Source organism: Sinocyclocheilus grahami, unplaced genomic scaffold (genome assembly GCF_001515645.1).
Source record: "Sinocyclocheilus grahami isolate Dianchi unplaced genomic scaffold, SAMN03320097.WGS_v1.1 scaffold4.1, whole genome shotgun sequence".
Taxonomy (NCBI): Eukaryota; Metazoa; Chordata; class Actinopteri; order Cypriniformes; family Cyprinidae; genus Sinocyclocheilus; species Sinocyclocheilus grahami.
Window position 1 is genome coordinate 35,256 of NW_015505183.1, and position 22,288 is coordinate 57,543.

Here is a 22,288-nt window from a genome sequence, read left to right on the forward strand (position 1 = left end):
GAAAGCGAAACTACTTTGTTTGGCCTTCCAAAAGAGGACACGACTAGAAATCAGTGGTTAAGTTGTATTTACAACATTGTTCCAGTTCAACAACAGTTTACCCCAAATATTCAGATGTGTGCAGTGGATTTTATGGAGGACTGTTTCCTGATCCTCGAAGAGTAGACTACAATGCCGGCTGTTCTGACGCAAAGACTGTAAGTACGTTTTTTTATATTTAAAGAATTTGCCACTGACAATTCAAACGCGAGTTTTGAGCAGTGTAGAGTAGCGCTTGTTGTTTGTAATTTCTCCGATCACAAATGCAGACATGGTTTTATGTTTACGCGGCACGATGCAACGCAACGTGTAAAAAGACAGTATAAGTCATTATAATCCGTTATTATGTCCCCACTGGATGCAACAAATGCCTCATTTATAATGTGTTTTAATGTTTTTGTCTCGTCGCTCCGGGACATGGCATCACAGTATGGTAAGGGGCGTAACATTTCCGTCACATGCTTGAAGTATTCGGCCAATCACAACGCACTGGATAGCTGGCCAATCAGAGCACACCTCGCTTTTCAGAACGATGAGCTTTGTAAAAATCGACGCATTTCAGAAAGGCGGGGCATAGAGGAGAAACAATAATGTACAGTATGTGGAAAATAATGTGTTTTTTTTTACCTTAAACCGCATAAACACATTTCAATCCACCAAATACACAAAATAATGTTATTTTTAGCAACATCGTATGACCCCTTTAAAACTTAAAATATTTCAGGAGTCTCTGGGCCGAATGTGATGCGCAAAGGATCACTTGTTGATCACTTTGCCACTTGTTGGAAATAGATGTTGGATGTTGATTTTATTGAAATGTTAATGTGTCTTAGTGGAAAATATTATGTTTTAGAAATTGATAAAGGTCATATAAACTGGGGAAAAAAATATATATATATATATTTTTTTTATCATAAACATCTATTTTTCTTTTTTTCCCTTTTTTAATTTCAGGCATTTTTTTAAATTGATATTTTCTAACATTATTATCTTTGAATTTGAATAATGACAATGAAATATTCATATCAGCTATTGTAGTTTTAATTATTTTTTTGATCTTTTTTTCATTTTAATTTTAGTAATGTTTTGTCTCTTTTTTATATATATACTTCAGTTTTAGTTATTTTATATATACTAAGTTATTTTAGTACATAAATTTAAATTAAATTAACAAGCTAAAATTTGGAAACAAGCTAAATTAAAAAAATATTTGTATTTATTTATTTATTTATTTTTTATGTCAGTTAACATTTTATTTTTGTTTTTTTCAAATAAAGATTTTTTTGTTTTAATTTTTGTTTCAGATTTAGTTTTAATTATTTATAATATTCCTGATTCATATTCATGTTAATAAATTACATTATTTATGATATGCTTGAATTTAATTTAATTTTTTAATTTTCATGTTAGCAGTACTTAGTCTATATATAATGCATTTATCATTACTCCTATTATATTTTAAATGTTTATTCATTCATATCTATTAATATGTGTATTAATATATTTCATATAGTTTTTATTTTTATATGTATTTTTTTTGTATTATTATTATTTATAGTATTATATTTTGTGTGTGTGTGTGTGTGTGTGTTTATATATAGTAAATATATAGTTAAATAGTAAATATATATAGTAAATTATTCTTGTCTCAGACAACAAAAATGAAAGAAACAGCATAGCTGTGGTAGTTCTGTCAGTGAAGTTAGAGTGATGGTACCGTCTTTGCCATCAAAGCAATGCTGAAAAAATTATTGGACTGTTTGCACCTCTTCTTTCACCCTAATGAAAGTGTGCCTGCAGACATGGAAGGAGTTTCGTTCGGGGTTGGGGACTGGGGTCCTTGCAGAGAGAGAGAGAGAGAGTGGCAGAACGGGTATTACAGAGGTAAACCCGATTATGGGCGGAATGTGAATTAGATTTTGTAACAGATGGTGGTGTTGAAAATTTAAGATGCTTTGCGGCAGGGGAAGGCGACAGCAGCTCGGCGCGTCTCCATGTGAGCGGGGGTGATAGACAGCTATAACTCAGGACAATCCTGCCTTGACAGCCAATTTCAAGAATCTGATCTGGTTAAAGACATGGCTTTCACCGGTTCACTCACCAAAAAACAACCACCATTTCTCTCTCCTTCCCTCCCTCCCTCTTTTTACCCGCTCTCAGCACCTCTTTTGCACACTTGTCATATTTCCTGGAATAAAATCCTCTTTAACCATCTGTTTAATAGAATGTGTTTTTAATCTCCATTTTTTTTTTACTCCCATTATTTTTTATTATATTTACGTGCAATTTCATTTCTTTGAGACTGCGGCTCATCCTCGCTTATCTGCTCTCATGTCCTGTTGGGGTTGAATAGATGGGTTCTGCGCTCCAACAGCAGTAAAGCAGTGATTTTAGGCATATTGCTTATTGAAAAATGCACAACGCTTATTTACTCTGCCCTGTTCTTTAGGGCCTGTCACTGCCGAAGAAGCAGCCGTTTGCTCCTACCTGTAATAACGTCAGATAATGAAATAATGATTGGTCTCGTTGGCTTAGTTTGACCTCTTACTTTGACAGGGATTCAGCTAGACTGACACTTCGTTTTGCTGAACTTCGTACATATATATCTTATTTATTTTTTACATTTATATGCATGCAAGTGTATTTGTGTGTGTGTGTGTGTGTGTCTGTGTTTACGTGTATTGTTTGTGTCGTTAAGAGGGACGTCTTACCTGATAAAGCACAACACTTATCTGCCCACACAGGAAAATGACCTAAATCATCAAGATTTTCATCTACGATTTTGCAAGGGACTGTCAAACACACACACACACACACACACACACACACACACACACACACACACACACACACAAACAAACACACACACAAACATGACCCTTATCGGGTTTGGACATCTTAACCCTGTACTGTTGTCAGTGAACAAGAGGCAGCATGCTGTTTGTACATTAATGAGGAAAAAAATTTAACTTAAATGATTTTAGCAAATGGCTGCAATATAACAAAGAGTGAAAAATTTAAGGGGGTCTGAATACTTTCCGTACCCACTGTATAAATTAAATTAAAATGGAAAAAGCCAATAGATTATTTTAAGATTTTAATTTGTTTCCCCCCTACACAGATTCTTTTGCACGAGATATCTAAATATACATTCTTATCTCTCTGCATTTACAATATTGTATTAGGAGCTTTGCTAAGGGCTACTGGTCCTCCTGCAGTATTTATTACACAGCAGAGCATTAGCTCCTCATCTCCACTGGCCTGCCGCTGGCATTTTTACGGCAGCTCGCTCCATTGTACAAATGTGTTTTTGCCATTATCACATTGATTGCATGTAATCAGAGGTGTTATTTTGCAGGCGTCCATCGACAATGAAGTGAATTACTACTTTCCAACCCAGTAATGTTATAACAATTGATCTGCCCATACAGCCGGAAAAGGCAACCTGTTTCGCATGTCTGTATTTCTCATGCGGGAACAAGTGTAACCAGTATCCTTCAGTACAATGGCAGTTCAGTTCCTGTTTTATAAGGTTTAATTGAATATCTTACAACTTTATTGAGAGCAAATGCGCCTTTAACTCACTCTAAGAGTGAAACAAATGTTTAGGAATGCATTTTAAAATATTTTCTATAATTAGTATTTTGGGGTACAAAAACAGAAAAATGCTTTTATTTTTTTCTAATTATTATTATACTTGTTTTGTATATATAATCAACATGAATAGTTTAATTGAAATCTTTTTAATACATTTCAGAATTTTTCATTTGGTATGTCACACTTTTACTTTTTTACTTTGCTTTTTTACATTTCTTTTTCATTTTGTCTTTACTTTTTTCTTTATACAAAATCTTAAAACATCTAGGTTTAAATGAAAATAATAATAATAAAAATACAGATTTACAAATTTAGTCCCAGACTTTTTTGACCCCACTGTATATGATAATAGAACGTGGTTTTTTTTCCTTTTCTTTTTTTCACCAAAACATTTTTCCCACACATTTTCTGCTATATGCATCTAAACAGTAAATAGCTCTCATGGGCAGTTTTGTTCCAGCAGTTAGCAGACTGTGCTGCCTCCAGCTATCCGTGATCACACAGACTTACTGCTTCCGGCAAAGAGAGAGAGAGAAACTCTCAGTAGCTGCACCTTAATACAATGATTATATGTTTGCCTCTATAGTTGTCAGAGCACTGGATCAAACAGCCTAATGACACCTTGTCATTGCCAAGTGGCTGTGTTTTCCAAAATTGTTCTCCTGCTGATTTGTGACATCTTGCCTGAGCACATAAAATAAGAGAGAGTCGACAGCTAGAGGAAAACAAAAAGAAAACAATAATCTCTTTGGTTGCAGATCCACTCTGAATTTTAACTTTCAACAAATAGACAGCTTAAATATTTGAAGTCTGAATAAGATCAGGAATACACTTCTGTCCTTTGTACAGTGACTGCACATCTGAGATGTTTTGTGTTACTCTCGGAAATGACTGGAAGTGACTTTTCTTTCAAGATTTTCTCAGTATGTAATGATTATTGTTCATGATTAGAGAGAATATCTCTTTGGTAAAGACAATAGCAACCAAAGCTGAACAACTATTCTGCTGGCCTGGTTTGACCCGTTGTTCAAATTTTATTTTATTTATAGTAGCACTATATTTTTATACTTGCACACAGGGTTTGAAATTAACACCCGCCAGCCCGCCAAATGCGGGTAAAAATCAGCTGTGGCGGGTAACGCTGTCAAATCACTAGCCAATTTGGCGGGTTACTTTTCGTAAGTTGTTCACTCATTAATTTCTTTGGGAAGTTCATGCAAGCCAAATCTGCGCAGGTTTAGGGCAAAAACTGAACTCGTGAGACATCATGACATTATCGAGTATATTGCAAAAACCAAACAAAACACACCTAAGTTACAAAGTGCACGCATATGTGACGTGAGGTAGTCTGGTTAGACTAACTTTGTGCTGTGCACATTTAGAGTGCATTCTTTCATTGCATGATTCAGTCTGTTAATATGCATTACGAATGATCAGTTTAAAATATCAAAACATTATTTATGCATTTGTAACTGCAGGTTTAAGCATCCCATGTCCCTCTAAGCTGCGTTATAACATCGTGCGTGTAAATACATCTAAATGCCACTTCATATGCAACTTCTGCAAAGATTAATTTTATTGATACTGGTTTAATTTGTTTAGTAACAGCCTAAATGTAGTATTGTTATAATTGCCTGATTAAATGTAAGAATTTGACTCAAAAGATGATGCACACTTTTAGTAAAAATGGATTTATAAAGGTAAAAATGCCCATAAAAGGTAAAAATCAATCTAAACTTATTGGAAAAGATTAATTTCTATCACTGCTGTGAACTGACCACACAGAATATGAAGAATATCAAAAACTTTAGGAGTCAGCTGTCCACGGTATCCTTAAGATATCAGCACAATAACACACTCAGCAAAATATTGTCTAATTATCTTTATCAATAAAATCCCAGAAAATATTGAGATATAATTTTTTTGTCAATATCGCACACCCTTAGTACCGACACAAAATGATTTGCAACAGTCGCTTTGTCACGCCCAGTGTAGACAGCCTCAAACTGTTGGTTTATTTCGTGTTTTTTTGGGCTGGTAGAAGTTATGAATGGCCGGTAACTTAAAAATGTAGTAGCCAGATTGGCTGGTGAGTAAAAAAGTTAATTTCAATCCCTGCTTGCACATAGGGGTGGGCGATATGAGCTAAAATTCATATCACAATATTTTACACTGTCCAGGCGATATCGATATTATATTGTGATATGAGAAAAAAAATACAGGCAAAATATTTTAAACTTATATAACTAGAAAAAGTAAGGGATTGGACATAGACATGAAAAGTATTTTGTGTTGTGCCATTGCTTTTCCACCGTTTGTGTGTTTGAGTAGGCCAGTGGTTCCCAAACTTTTTCTGCCAGGCCCCCCTTTTGTAGAGAAAAAAAAAATTCTCTAATTTTCAGCATCATTACTCCAGTCTTCAGTGTCTCATGATCCTTCAGAAATCATTCTAATATGCTGTTTTGCTGCTCATTAACCATTTCTGATTATTTTAATGCTGAAAACAGTTGTCCTGCTTCATATTTTTGAGGAAACAATTTTTTCACGATTCTCTTATTAATATTTGAAATGATCCTTTGTGTTAGAGTGCTGGAGTTCGTCTGAAATAGAACGCGGCATCAGTTTACTGTCATGGATTTGTCGTGTCGCGTTGCGCCGCATCCACAGCAGAGAGCATCACTGGGTTTTATTTGCTTTTGTCAAATCGCGCCACTCGCGTCTGGTGTAGACACGTTGTTTTGGTATTTGTGAATCTTAAGTATATTAATAATCTGCTTTACCTTTACCTGGCACTGGAAGTCCTTTCACAAACTTGTAACTTTTATGCTTAGAGCAGAACCATGCATCGTTCATTTATATTTCTACATGGCTCCCTGCAATACAACTCTGATTCTTATATCGCGCTATCTAGTGGTCTGTTATTGATACAACCACAACTGCTACAACTGTAAACGGAGCGCTCAAGTGGGTACCGCGAGTCATGTTGAGGTAATTAAAATATTTCAAGTTAATATTTTACGCTCAATTATTTACTTATCAGGCAAGTGGCGGCATGATAAGCGGGAAAATTACGCAGTGTAGTCTTTATCACCCTGCAGCGGTTTCTTTTGCAAAATAATCTGCTGACTGTACACCAGGGGTGTCAAACTCAATTCCTAGAGGGCCGGAGCCCTGCAGAGTTTTGTTCTAACCCTGCTCCAACACTCCGGCCATGTTTACGCGGGTATTTTTAAAAACTGAGTTTTCCTTCTTCCGTTTTTAAAAAAATCTCCGTCCACATGAAAACGCAAACGCATGCTATGAATCACTGTCAAGAGCATGCCAAACCAACAGGTGGCGATATAATCTCAACCATAAAGCCATGTTGGCCAATCAGAAGCCTGAAAAAGTCTTCAGTAGGCGGAGATAACAGCGCAGGTGCCGATGTCACAAGACAAAAACTCAGGTTTCGCTGTCTACACGACAACACTGCAGCCGGAGTTTTTAAAAATCTTCACCCTGGCAGGCGTTTTCAAAAATGTTCGGTTTCAGTGAACTGGTGCTGCGTTTGCGTGTGGACGAACGGCCTAACAGTGTAGAAAAACCTGCGGTTTTAAAAATAACCGCGTTCGTGTGGACAGGGCCTCATGCCATGTAGTTTTCAAATAAGCCTGAACGACTTGATTAGTTGGATCAGGTGTGTTTAATTAGAGTTGAATCTAAACTCTGCCGGGCTCCGGCCCTCCAGGAATTGAGTTTGACACCCCTGCTGTACACGATCTCTCAGTTTGAGAACCACTGGAGTAGGCGATTTGTGTTCTATTAATTTGGTCTGTTACGATGCTCTATGTGTTTGATTACTAATGCATGTGTAGTACGGTGTTGCACAGAGGACAAAAACGTTCAGCCTCGACTCTTAATCGTCATTTGTGTTAAAATTTACAAAGTGTACCAAATTGAACAAAACAATATAAATGCAAAATTTGAATTAATGATTATATAATGGTATCCACGGTGTAGCAAAATCCATATCATGGAACAACATAATACTGGTTGTCACGTTCATACCGGTATAGCGCCCACCCCTATACTTGCACATCAGTGTTGCACATAGTTTTCCATTTGCAGTAATTGCTATTAGCTATAATGCAACATTTCTGAAAAAAAATTATGGCATATATTTGTTTATAATTTCAACCCAGTTTTACAGATACTTCCAAAACTGACTAGAAATCATTCTTAAAATTTTCAACAACCTCATGTTTGTTAGCAAGCTAGAACTTTACCATGTCTGCTTATTTAAATCAGCAGAATTCAACACTATTCAGTAAAAAAAAGCATTTTTGTTTGATTTTGTTTTGTTTTGTTTTAAGACAACACATTTCTTTTTATTTTGTAACAATCACAGACTTTAACTAGAACCTTAACATGATGACAGCATTTGGTACAATTTACGAGAAATTGATGAATTCAGGCATTATTTATAATGAATCACTATAGTAAAAGTCCCTAACAATAAAGAACAACTGATTATGTCTTGTGCTTTTTTTCATCTTGACTATCGCCTGCCTTTTTTCTACCCTTCCACTTGACTATTATTATTTCCATTCATAAGCTTTAACTAAATTCCTCTGCTTTTCAGTATGAGAACTCCTTTTGTTAATGGTATTATATAATGGTATCCACGGTGTAGCAAAATCCATATCATGGAACAACATAATACTGGTTGTCATGTTCATACCGGTATAGCGCCCACCCCTATACTTGCACATCAGTGTTGCACATAGTTTTCCATTTGCAGTAATTGCTATTAGCTATAATGCAACATTTCTGGAAAAAAATTCTGGCATATATTTGTTTATAATTTCAACCCAGTTTTACAGATACTTCCAAAACTGACTAGAAATCATTCTTAAAATTTTCAACAACCTCATGTTTGTTAGCAAGCTAGAACTTTACCATGTCTGCTTATTTAAATCAGCAGAATTCAACACTATTCAGTAAAAAAAAGCATTTTTGTTTGATTTTGTTTTGTTTTGTTTTAAGACAACACATTTCTTTTTATTTTGTAACAATCACAGACTTTAACTAGAACCTTAACATGATGACAGCATTTGGTACAATTTATGAGAAATTGACGAATTCAGGCATTATTTATAATGAATCACTATAGTAAAAGTCCCTAACAATAAAGAACAACTGATTATGTCTTGTGCTTTTTTTTATCTTGACTATCGCCTGCCTTTTTTCTACCCTTCCACTTGACTATTATTATTTCCATTCATAAGCTTTAACTAAATTCCTCTGCTTTTCAGTATGAGAACTCCTTTTGTTAATGGCACACTGTGGGATTGAAGCTCGGCGCCAGGCAGTGGTGAAAACAGATAAAATCATTACCTCTCAAATAGTCTCTTCTCTGTCGGAAAAGGCTTTCTTTTCTTCTAAAATATAGGCTTTAGAATTCCATTTCTCTTAGAGCTAATGTGAATTTTACTGCCTCTAATTTTGGATTCAAGTGCGGCCTAGAATAAAAATCCCCCATCTGACAATTGAATTTATAGAGAGCTGTGAATATTGCAGGTTTGGATTAATAGAGTCATAGAATTTCAAAGAGCAGGAGAAAGAGAGCAAGAGAAAGAGAACACTAATAACTTTCAGTCAAAGTTATAGAGCAGGGTGTCTCCTGTTGAGAGCCTTAAGAGCGGCGCTGTAAAGCACAAGGGGCTCTTACAATGCTGGCCCTTTCCTCTTTTGTTACCCGCCGTTTTGACTTCACATTCTCTATCACTCAGGACAGGAGGCGGGTTTCTCAGCTGCCCCACAAAACCAGTTTGTCTCCGTTACCCAAAATAGAATGAGAGAATATGTTGCGAGTGTAAACAGTCTGTGGTGCTTGTGTTTTCACTGATTTCAAAGAGCAGGAGAAAGAGAGCAAGAGAAAGAGAACACTAATAACTTTCAGTCAAAGTTATAGAGCAGGGTGTCTCCTGTTGAGAGCCTTAAGAGCGGCGCTGTAAAGCACAAGGGGCTCTTACAATGCTGGCCCTTTCCTCTTTTGTTACCCGCCGTTTTGACTTCATATTCTCTATCACTCAGGACAGGAGGCGGGTTTCTCAGCTGCCCCACAAAACCAGTTTGTCTCCGTTACCCAAAATAGAATGAGAGAATATGTTGCAAGTGTAAACAGTCTGTGGTGCTTGTGTTTTCACTGATTTCAATCGGCTTTACACTGTGTATAAATACACAACATGCATCCTTGACATTACTGGAATATTCTAGAATACCTTTGTAGCCCTCCGCACACCCCAGGACACCTGTCTGTGATTATGAGCATGTGTGTGTGTGTGTCGGTGATGCATCAGTAGAAGTGCAATAGAGCTTTTTCAAGAAACAAACAGTCCCTGAACGATCACATTTTGCTAAATGTAGATACTGAAGTTCAGCTAATTGACACGGTTTGGTGAAGTGCCGCTCTCCACCCCACTACGCCCTGCAGGACCCAGCTCAGGGTCTTCTGGATTGTTGACAGGGGAAATGGTTAATCCACTCTTGCAGGCCTTGAAGCCTCCTGTAAGACAGAACAGAGATATCTATTAATTACAGCACTCATTAATAGGCCTCTCTCCCAGGGCTGTGTGGGTGGAGGGGTGGTTCAACTAAATGGGTTGGCGGTATCGAGCGATGTAGAGTGGGTGGGTTGTGTGGGGTGGTCGGTCTGCTCTTTTGTTTGGCTTGGAAGAGTCTCAGCTTTTGACTATGTGGGTGTCTGTTTGTGTTAGTGAATTGATGCTGGATGTTTGTATCTGTCTAGCTGATTTTTTGTTTTCTGTCCGTCGATGCGTGTGTGTGTGTGTGTGTGTGTGTGTGTGTGTGTGCGTGTGTATGTTGATTGGCCACAGGCGAGGATGATGGAACTGCTTTGCGCCTCCGCACTGATTAGAGTCATGTAGAACAAGTTGATATTGACTGGAAAGTGAGTGATGGCGCTGAGCTCTCCGTACTGTCCCTCTCTCTTCCACCCTGCAGACGCTCATCTGTCATGATGCATTTGATCTCCCGATCCCACCTCTTGATCCACAATCACAAGAAAAGGCCTTTAGCACTTTTTTGTAGAGATGGACAATTTTGGTCCAGGAGAAATGACAGGCTTTGACTCGTGCTTTGTAACTCAACAGTAAATAATTTCAGATAATTATTTGCCCTGTCAAATGAAAATGAATCTGAATGGTCCGAGTTAAAATTTATCGATGCGTGTGTGTGTGTGTGTGTGTGTGTGTGTGTGTGTGCGTGTGTATGTTGATTGGCCACAGGCGAGGATGATGGAACTGCTTTGCGCCTCCGCACTGATTAGAGTCATGTAGAACAAGTTGATATTGACTGGAAAGTGAGTGATGGCGCTGAGCTCTCCGTACTGTCCCTCTCTCTTCCACCCTGCAGACGCTCATCTGTCATGATGCATTTGATCTCCCGATCCCACCTCTTGATCCACAATCACAAGAAAAGGCCTTTAGCACTTTTTTGTAGAGATGGACAATTTTGGTCCAGGAGAAATGACAGGCTTTGACTCGTGCTTTGTAACTCAACAGTAAATAATTTCAGATAATTATTTGCCCTGTCAAATGAAAATGAATTCCGAGTTTCCGAGTTAAAATTTATATTGAAGAAAAAAAATTATATATTTTTTGTATATATATATATACACAATATATATATATATATATATATAATATTCATGTACATTATAACCAACTATAAACTGACACCACTATGATTAATTAAATATGGCAAATAATGTCAAATGCATAAAAACCTGTGCATATAAAAGTGCATATAAAAAATTATAAATATATCATTATGATAACTGTCAGATATTATATATATATTTAAAACTATTAGGACATGGCTGAGTTGGTTGTTGCACATTTCTTTAGAACTCATTTGGCTGCATGCTATGCTAGAGTAGCGATGTTAGCTCTCTTTTTTACAGCCTTGTAGATATACAACCACTCAGACACTTTAGTGAGACCCAGGGGACCGTGGCACACTGGCTCTCATATGCCTCTCCTCTTATGTTTCTTCTCAGAGAAGTCATTAACATGCAAAAAACTAGAATTCTGAATTCACAATCAGGGCTTTTTTTTAGCTGCTGAATGTTCTCTCAGGCTAAGTCGCAGGTGGACCATGTGCAAAATGGAGAGTTGCTTTTAAGGGCTGGGGGGCTGGGTGGTATGTTTCGTTTCTTTTGTTTTTCTCAATGGCTTGGTGTTGGTGACATATTTCAAGTCGCCTCTGTTGAAAATACCATTTTAGACTAGCATGAATTTACCAGAACAGGAGCATCTAAGGTACCATATAAGTAACACTTCGGTATTTGTTTTGTTATGTTTTGTCCATGTAGGCTGCTCTGCAGAATGTCCAGCAAGGACCGCCACATTGAGTCGAGTTGCCCCTCCTACATAAAGACGGAACCTTCCAGCCCTGCCTCACTGACAGACAGCGTAAATCATCACAGCCCCGGCGGCTCCTCAGACGCCAGCGGAAGCTACAGCTCCACCATGAACGGCCATCAGAACGGTCTAGACTCACCCACTCTTTACGGCCCAACTGGTGCTCTGGGTCCCAGCGGAGCCGGAGCCAAGCGTTACGAGGACTGCTCCAGCACTATCACGGAGGACTCGCAGATTAAATGCGAGTACATGCTGAACTCCATGCCCAAGCGCCTGTGTCTGGTGTGCGGGGACATCGCCTCCGGCTACCATTACGGTGTCGCCTCCTGCGAGGCCTGCAAGGCCTTTTTCAAGAGGACCATTCAAGGTTGGCTTTTACCCTCCCTCAGCTAGAACTTCAGCTAGGTTCAGATGGCAGGCCAAGGGGTCAGAGGGACTTAGTCAAAGTGCAATACCTAGAATCAGCACAAAGCAATTCCATACATCCAACATCCGCTGGCTTTATGCCACTTAAGCAGCCTTCCATTCAGTAGACGTGTAAAGCTAGAGGGTGGTAATGCTTTTGCTTATAAACATTTCTTGTCTTGTTGCTTCAGATTAACAAGCTTGATCAGTTATTTCAAACAAGAGATTAGAGGTAATTGAATATACTGGGAAGTTACCCACCTGCTAGTTTTTTAGAAGTGGCAGTGAAGCTCTGAGGAACAAAGTAGGTGCTGAATAAATGGGTCAAATATTATGCTCGGCCTGAACAAAATCCAGAGCCTCAGAAGGTGGGAATTTGACATATCGGTATGTTTCATCCCATTAGCCAATAAAACTCTTGGTGATTTCCAAAAACATCCCATCCAGCTGGACATTTATTGACTTCCAGACTGGCTGGTTTTTGAGGGAAAGAGCAGGGTTGGGGAGTTATGGGATGCAGAGGCGTCAAGACCACGGTTCGGCTGGGGGCATTGGGACAGGCTGCGGAACGGGTGCCATGGCCACTCAAATAACTGGCAGCTGGCATTCCGGTGGCACTCCTCCAATGCCACCTGACAACCTGCATCTATCACCTCCCAATTGAGCCACTCGTAGCCAGGCGGTGGGCAAAATACAGGAGGGGAACACCAAGAATGCCACCTCAGGAAGCCCAGAACATTCCCAAATCTGTTCCCTTCTTCATAGATGTAGTACAAGGTCAAGTTGTCACCATGTTCTGGTAATGAGCTTCATTGGAATTTGACTGCGACTGATGAATGATGGAAATGTAGCGTTTAGTATGAAGACAGGCAGTGGAAGGAAGCGCTAGGGACATTTTATATCTTGTTTGAAACCTCTCGGCAGCCACTTGAGTGATAGACAATGGACGTTGCACTAATCGACTGCCACCTAACTCAAATCGCATCACTCTATCCTGTCAGCAAACACACACACGCACTTATAGCCTCCTTTCCACTGTGTTGATAACCTGGACACAGCGCTCAAGCCATTGGCATTCAACTACTGGTACTGTAGGAGAGCACCTATATTAGATTGGCAAGGATTGTCCCCCCCTTGAAACATTCCCAGCTGGTTAAGACCACTCAACTGGCCTCAGCCCTCATGAGAATCACCTCACATCTTCACACACATCCCCATTCCACATGCATTCCTCCCAATTCGAAGACCCTAATGGATTCTGGAGATTACCTGACTAATGAATATTGGAGCTCAGTTTAATGGACATGCATACTTTAAATACTGTTTCCTGTTGAATTAGCAGTCTTGAGCATTTAGCCCCCTGCTCGCGCTGCTAATCTGCTTTTTAATGAGGAAACATCAGTTCACAGAAGAGAAGTCAATACAAATCAGTGTTTACAAAGTCTGATTAACTCTGAAATATTTCATCAGTGTGGAGGTCCCAGACGGGTGCTATGTTAATTGCATGAGTGCGTGTGCGAGAGAGTCTGTTTCAGTCCAAGAAGTGTGAGTGCACGTATTTGTGTTCTAATGGTTATTCTATAGCACAAATTCTCTCCATACACTGATAGTTGTAACACTGCCGTAAGCCATTCCAAACCCTAAATTTGTTAAATTAAATTACTATATCTGGCAAGCAATTCTTATAATACAGCCACAAAAAAAAAACGATTTAAATGCTTTTATTGTGTGCCAGATTACTCATCAGGCTTCTATTTGTGTGCTGTTGCAGTAACAAGCATATATCATTGCTTTTTCCCTCTCACAGCATCATATTGCTCAAAGAACATGCTGTAATAGTCTACTCTATGCCAGGAATCACAGTAGCACACTCGTAGCTCTCTGTGTTTGTTTATGTGGGGGATTGGTAGGATGAGGAGCCATGTTAGTGGTCACCAGGCGATGTTGGAAGTTCACTCAGAGGTGAATTGTGACCTGCAGGTCTTTGTTTGGGTTTAGTAAAGTCTGGCCTGCCTATCCAGCTTCACACAGCTCTGTGACACATGACCTCTGAGGAGAGCCATTGGCGCTTTTCTGCGTGACCTTTTGGCTCTCAGTCACACACACATACGTATGTAGATATGATGGGAAGATAGTCTACTCTATGCCAGGAATCACAGTAGCACACTCGTAGCTCTCTGTGTTTGTTTATGTGGGGGATTGGTAGGATGAGGAGCCATGTTAGTGGTCACCAGGCGATGTTGGAAGTTCACTCAGAGGTGAATTGTGACCTGCAGGTCTTTGTTTAGGTTTAGTAAAGTCTGGCCTGCCTATCCAGCTTCACACAGCTCTGTGACACATGACCTCTGAGGAGAGCCATTGGCGCTTTTCTGCGTGACCTTTTGGCTCTTAGTCACACACACATATGTAGATATGATGATTGCTGTATTTCAGTGTCTTCTTTCGAAGTGACAAATGGAGGTTGGGTGTGCACCTAAAGTATTTTATTTGTTGAGAGTACATCAATAATTTTCTAAAGTTTGAGGTCAGTAAGATTTTTTTATTTATTTATTCAGCAACAGTGCATTAAATTAATCAACAGTGGCAGTAAAGACAATTATAATGGTACGAAAGATTTAAATTTAAAATAATTGCTGTTGTTTTGAACTTTTTATTTGTGAATTAAATCAGTTTCCACAAAAATATTGCAGTGATTGATAATATATTTAATAATAATAAGAAGAAGAGTAACAATAAATATTTCTTGAGCACCAAGTCAGCATATTAGAATGATTTCTGAAGGATTGTGTGACACTGAAAAACCAGCTTTGCCATCACAGGAATAAGTTACATTTAAAAATGTTACATTTTAAATTGTAATACTATTTAACAATATACTGTATACAGTACAGTATATAACTTATTTGTTTCAAAAACAATAAAGGGGTGGTTCATTGCAATTTCTTTTTTTTTACGTTAGTTAGTGTGTAATGTTGCTGTTTGAGCAACAATATTTTTGTCGGTCACGATAGTCACTGTGTCAGATTACACGATTTTTGACTCCTAAAATCTTGTCGTGTCCTGGACAAGAAACACGTCGGACTACACGTTGCTTCCTGACCATTCATCGTGTGCCGTCTTTAACGATGCGCGTGATGTCATAGAGAAGGCAGAACTAGCGATTGACTTCCGAAAACAAGAGTGTAAAGATTGCTGAAGCGCTTCCGCTATAGTTCGCCAGCATTTTTCTTTCTTTGTTCTGTTGTGGTAGTCCCTCGATGACACATCATACATGCAGGAGTACTGTTGCAACAGCTCCACGAACCTTTCCTCCATCTCATAATTCCACCTAGCAGCACCATCATCTCTCTTTCGTTTTGCCATGTTGTAAACCCGTGTATGAAAGAGCTTCTGTGCTGCTATTGGTCAATGTCACCAATGTGACAGAACTCGTCGTGGATGACGGAAAAAAAATTAAACATGCTAGTCTTTCTGTCTTGATGTCGTGAAGCATCGCAGACGCGGAATCGGTTGTCGTCCCCTATGACACGTGCTGAAACGATGGAATCTTGCGTCCCAACGCCCATTGTCGTTTACGAATCCTCATGACACCCCACGATTTGATTGACATAGGGCAGGGGTAGGCAAGTTCGGTCCTAGAGAGCCGCAGTCCTGCAGAGTTCAGCTCCAACCCTAATCAAACACACCTGAACAAGCTAATCAATGTCTTCAATTTTACTAAGGCTATAGGCAGGTGATTTTTTTTTCAGGGTTGGAGCTGAACTCTGCAGGACTACGGCTCTCTAGGACCGAACTTGCCTACCCCTACCCTACGTCAATCAAATCGTGGCAAAATCGGACTAAAATCGTGTAGTCTGAACTGGGCATTAGAGAAGAGGAAGAGAAAACTAGAGGTGCACATAAAAATCTATTCATATATGAATCGCGATTCTGTCTTCTAACGATTCTAATGATTCACAAGTTTCCAAATCAATGTTCTAAAGCAGCAGTTCTTAATACTGTTCCTCGCTTCCCCCTGCTCTGCACACGCTCTGTATCTCTCTCGCTCTCTCATTCAGCTCAGTTCCAACAACGAACTGTTCTAATTATACACTTATTTTCACATAGCTATGAGAAGCGTTAAACATGGAGGCGTGCAGTTGCCGTTCTGTATTAAAGCTTTAATCAGGATAAAACAGTATATTAAAAGCTAACATAAGCAGTAGCATTTACCCACTGTATGAATCGCGATTCTAATGGATTCACAAGTTTCAAAATCAATGTTCTAAAGCAGCAGTTCTTAATACTGTTCCTCGCTTCCCCCTGCTCTGCACACGCTCTGTATCTCTCTCGCTCTCTCATTCAGCTCAGTTCCAACAACGAACTGTTCTAATTATACACTTATTTTCACATAGCTATGAGAAGCGTTAAACATGGAGGCGTGCAGTTGCCGTTCTGTATTAAAGCTTTAATCAGGATAAAACAAAACATAAAAGCTATGTTAAGCAGTAGCATTTACAAATAACAGTGTATCTAAATGTATGAGACAACAACAAACAAAAAACATAGGCCTACCATTAAAAGCCATGCTTGCACAAGTTCTGCACTATCCTCTTCAATAATATCCTCTGCTTCTCAATCGGGCTCAAACTGATAAGCGATATTAACAATGCCGTTGTTTACAATACAACCGGAGCACATGCCGCATTGCTGCTGAGGTGAGGGGTGGGACCTTTAGACGTGCATTAGAGGCGGTTTAGCCAATCACAACACACTGGACTAGCTAACCAATCAGACCCCATCACCTATTTCTGAGGGAGGGGCTTCATAAAAGAAGGAAATGATCAGTGCGTTTTTCAGAGAAGGGACAGAGCGGTGTGGAATAAAGGTAAATTATGTTAAATGTTTGTTAAAAAACGAAGCATTAACACATGTTAGACTGCACCCCATAAACACAATCAAGCCTAGAAAAAACTCAGTGAACCACCCCTTTAAAAAAAAAACTTACTAACCTCAAACTTTTATGTGTGTGTGTGTGTGTGTGTGTGTGTGTGTATATATTTTTTGCTGGATTGCTATAGGAATAATGTTTTGGTTTGCAGTCATTAAACACTCTCTGTTCCTTCTCTCTACATGCCTCGCCACAGGAAACATTGAGTACAGCTGCCCCGCCACCAATGAATGTGAGATCACCAAACGCAGAAGGAAGTCCTGCCAAGCCTGCCGCTTCATGAAGTGTCTGACCGTCGGCATGATGCGAGAAGGTGAGAGTAATAAAAAATGGTTGGGGAGGAGAGGAAATGAACATTTTATCCATTTAACCATTTATCCAAATTTTATCCATTTGTCCAACTGTATTTCTCACTCGATCTACAATTCTGAGGAAATGCACAGGTTTCCATAAGGGAGAAAAAAGTAGTACAGGTCTAGAATGAAGTCAAGGTTGAACTCGGTTGGCCTCGTGCCCCGAGGGCTGCTATAGGAATAATGTTTTGGTTTGCAGTCATTAAACACTCTCTGTTCCTTCTCTCTACATGCCTCGCCACAGGAAACATTGAGTACAGCTGCCCCGCCACCAATGAATGTGAGATCACCAAACGCAGAAGGAAGTCCTGCCAAGCCTGCCGCTTCATGAAGTGTCTGACCGTCGGCATGATGCGAGAAGGTGAGAGTAATAAAAAATGGTTGGGGAGGAGAGGAAATTAACATTTTATCCATTTAACCATTTATCCAAATTTTATCCATTTGTCCAACTGTATTTCTCACTCGATCTACAATTCTGAGGAAATGCACAGGTTTCCATAAGGGAGAAAAAAGTAGTACAGGTCTAGAATGAAGTCAAGGTTGAACTCGGTTGGCCTCGTGCCCCGAGGGTCACTCACGGTCAGCCAAACACCATCTTTTGCCTTGGCCTCCAGGCCCAGTTCTAACTAACAAGACTGGTTATTATTTAGAGAGCCGGCCTGTGAGGCATTTTCTCAGAGGTCTGCCAAACGGACAAGCAGTTATTTTCAAACCGCCGCTCTCCTGTGGAAACAGGCTCTGGCTCTCCAGGCTTTCCCGCCTTTGATGTTAAAAGTTTACAGAGCAGCTGCCTGAACTAGCCTTTAACCTTCACACAGGAAAAAAAGTCCTTTCTGATATCTTCAGTGACAGAAATGCGGCACGGCAGCTCGTTTCCTCACTTCTCATTCAGGTGGACAGGAAGTGTTTTGTCTGCCTCTGAAACCACTGAAACGTCATACAGTAGGCGAGAGAGGGAAGACTTGAGAGAGAATGAGAGGTAGGCTATGCTTCTGTCACTCACAGAACAGGACCTCTTAAAGACGCAGGTGATGGCACTTATAGGCTCACAGTTGTGTGTGGACACAAACGTTATGCCCCTTTAAGTCACGATCAGGAAGACTGCACCTTATTCACCGAGACACGAGACCAGACACACACACACAAACCCTGTGGCCAGCCTACCTTCTGCGGTCCTGAGTGGTCAGCTCACATTATACCAAAACAACGCAGCTGGAGAGCAACAGCAGGCACAAATGCCCCACAGGCCACATTTGTTTGCTTTCAGTGTGAGGGTGTGCACATATGCATGTTATTGTCCGTGTGAAATGTTTCTTTTTCATATTATCCATCTTTTTCACACACACACATACATGCATAAATGGCAATCTCATTCAACACTATCGTTGCCCTATGCAGGGACATTTGCCTACATGGCCGGTGTCGCTGACAGGTAGGTAATTGATAAGTAGAGGCCTGTTTTCAGAAAGGTCTGAGGGATGTAGTTGCATGTTTGATATGGCATCTTCTCCCATGAGCACCCAGACAAATAGCAGCCTTTTGTTCTTGCTGCTAGCCACCCATACACACATATATCAAAATGGCACCCAGTGGCACAACCATTTGTTGTAAAGTGCTTGAATTTAATACAGAGGTCCCCCTCTACATATGAATAAGGGTCATTTGAAAAATTGATACATCAATTTTCTTTTTTTTCCAAAACATGTTCACTTTACACACAAAGAATGAAAAAAACATGCATACAAACAATTCAGTTCAACAATGTATATTCATTGTTCTTTTACTTTTTTTTTTAATGTAGCGCATTGTTTTTGTTAGTTGGTTTTATGACAGTCCCTTCTTTTGAGCGTTACGATTTCTGAACGCACCTATTTCTAGTTTGCTATTTTCACAGGTTTTTTTAGACATGCATACAACAACACTTCAACCTTAGGACCATTCATATACATTCATACCATTCATATACATGTGTGTAAAATATTATGCTAACATTATTTTTGTGTAAGGTTTACAAACACCACTTCTGACCTTTGCACTAGCTTGTTTTTAAGGCTGTGATGTTTTTTAGACACAACCAACACATGCTAACATAGTTTACCCTCATGGATACTCATTTTTAAAAATGTTTTGAATATTCTTTTGAATATTTTTAAATTGGATTTGTTAGCACTTTATTAGCTACTTTTGAACATTGTGCAAGCTTGATTTTTTTTAAGGATTGTTGTTTTCTCAGCATTTTAGACACAACCAACACAAATACAAAAACACAAAAATTCAACCTCCTTGATATTCATATGAAATATTTGGAATGGGTTTTGTTGAATGCCCGATGTCCCTCACAGTTTTATGTGTGTAAAATGCTCCGCTAACTTTCTTTGTTGATTTTGCGACACTTTACTGGCTTCACTAACTTACATTACTTTAACATAACATTACTTTAGCACTTTTTTCAGGTTTGTTTTAGACATGCTTGCAAACCTCATGGCTATTCATATGGAATATTTTAATTGCTTTTTGTTCGACTGATGTCCCTCGTGGCTTTCTGCAAATAAAATGTTTTGCTTACATTTTGTTTGGTGGTTTTACAGTACTTTATTTTTTAAATGTTATGCTAGCACTTTTTGTCAGGTTTTGTTGTTTTCAGTGATCTAGCGCAGAACTCGCAGGCCTGGGATCAGATTAAATCCAGATCAGTCATCTTTATGTGTATTAGTTGTCAGCCAGCGTTAACTGTGGCTGGCTAGCTTTGGTGAGGTACGTGCTAAGCTGACGTGTCAGCGTCTGTGCAGAGGCAATGTTTGGTATTGGAGGGTTTTGCGGGAGGGGGTATGGGATGTTACCCATAGCCAACAGCTTGCTTAAGGGGAAGATCTGTCTGAAATAAGCCCTGTCACCCCTGGGAGACATGGAGGTGGGGATGAGATAAGTAATCCTGATAAAGAAAGGATTTTTCACACACACACACATGCATCCACATACTTGCATTTCTGTATACCAGGCATCCAAAGTGATGAAATCCTTCAGCACACAGAGCCAAACCCCCGTAGGGCTAGTCGAACCACCCAACATGATATCTGTCCACCTATCACTTGCAGCTCTCACCTACAGCTTAACACCCCCACATTGTACACACACACACCACTCATACATATGCACAAGCAAATACCCTCAGTAACAACACACACTCACTGTCGTACCGAAAGCGTGTGCAGGTGCTCACCTTGCAGACACATGCGCGTTCTAGCTGCAAGGAAATTGTTGCCTCCAGCTACGTCTCTGTCTGACCCTGGGGGCCAACCGCCTGCCGCGTCGCTACCACCAGCCACCCAACTGTAAAATTATATCCACAGACAGTCAGAGAGACGCAGTGCATGGGGCCTAAAAGTGCACTGGCCTGAGACCGCAGCCGGGAATCAGCCTTAACATGCTTGAGCTAAAGCACCTAGCGGTTCGCAGCATGAGGGAAACGAGAGCCGTACATCAGGACTGGAGAGTGCTTATTACACAACACTTAGAGAGATGCTGTTCACACACTCACAGGTGACCTGATGCATGCGGCGCTGGTCTCACACACTTACACTCACAGAAAGCACTTATTCACAAGAACATATACACTAGGACGCTAATGCATATACACGCACTCATAAATACCTACATGCTCTTCACTCCGCTAAAACCTTGCATACTCAAGCTAAGGCAGAATGTGCATATGTGTGATGATGATGATGAAGCTAGATTCTCAGCCACTCATTCCTCATGTCTGAACACACAGATGGATGACCTTCTCCACAGAGAGAGCTACTTAATGTACCTCATACCTCTCTTTCTGCTTTTTTGGAGTGATACTTCTGTCATAGAATCTATTTCAAACACTGTAAAAAGCTTTCAGATTTTACATTTTTATATATACATGTGTATATATATATTCTAATATATATATTAGAATAATTATTTATTCTGAGTTTACAGGACTTTGTGGGACATGCTGTATGTAAATTTGTTTCCTCAGTGAACAATAAAGAGTTTATTTGCTTTCATCTAAATTCAGAAAATGAATAAGAGTGAGAAAAGAAGAAACCTGCAGATGCAGGTTGGCAGTGATGGGATGCACCTTCCGAATATGTAACATCTAATTCCTGCAGAAGGCAATTAGAGCTCGACCAATTATTGTGCTGTGTTATAGATAGCGGCTGTGCTAACGAAGGCTGGAGTTTGGATTCTGACAGCAGTGGCTCTCCCCACCGCATCTCTCTGGGGACACGAGCAGCCATGGAAGCAAAATAGCCAGACCTGCCTGTATATATGAGCAGGCTAAAGTGTCTCTCTCTCTCTCTTTCTGTCTCACACACATACACACTGACATACATACTCATTCATATAGAGTGCGTGCTGCTTTTAGTCAGAGCAAGAGAGCAATTTAAAACTCAAAAACCTTCCTCATCGCATCAAATCCCGCTTAAAATTCCTCTGCTTCTGTGCTGCAAACCCTTTAGTGAAATATATAACATGTTGGCCACTGTCACCATTATCGTGACTGA

At 39.6% G+C, this 22,288-nt stretch overlaps 1 protein-coding gene across 6 annotated transcripts in view; it reads left to right on the forward strand.

Moving 5' to 3' along the window:
• Positions 1–22,288, forward strand: part of LOC107582200 (estrogen-related receptor gamma) — a 92,664-nt gene that overhangs the window by 22,548 nt on the left and 47,828 nt on the right. For all 6 annotated transcript variants that reach the window (XM_016267971.1, XM_016267965.1, XM_016267953.1 and 3 more), the window contains 2 exons: positions 12,014–12,429; positions 17,594–17,710. In XM_016267971.1, coding sequence (XP_016123457.1) covers positions 12,014–12,429; positions 17,594–17,710 — 533 coding nt within the window. The remainder of the gene's footprint in view (positions 1–12,013; positions 12,430–17,593; positions 17,711–22,288) is intronic.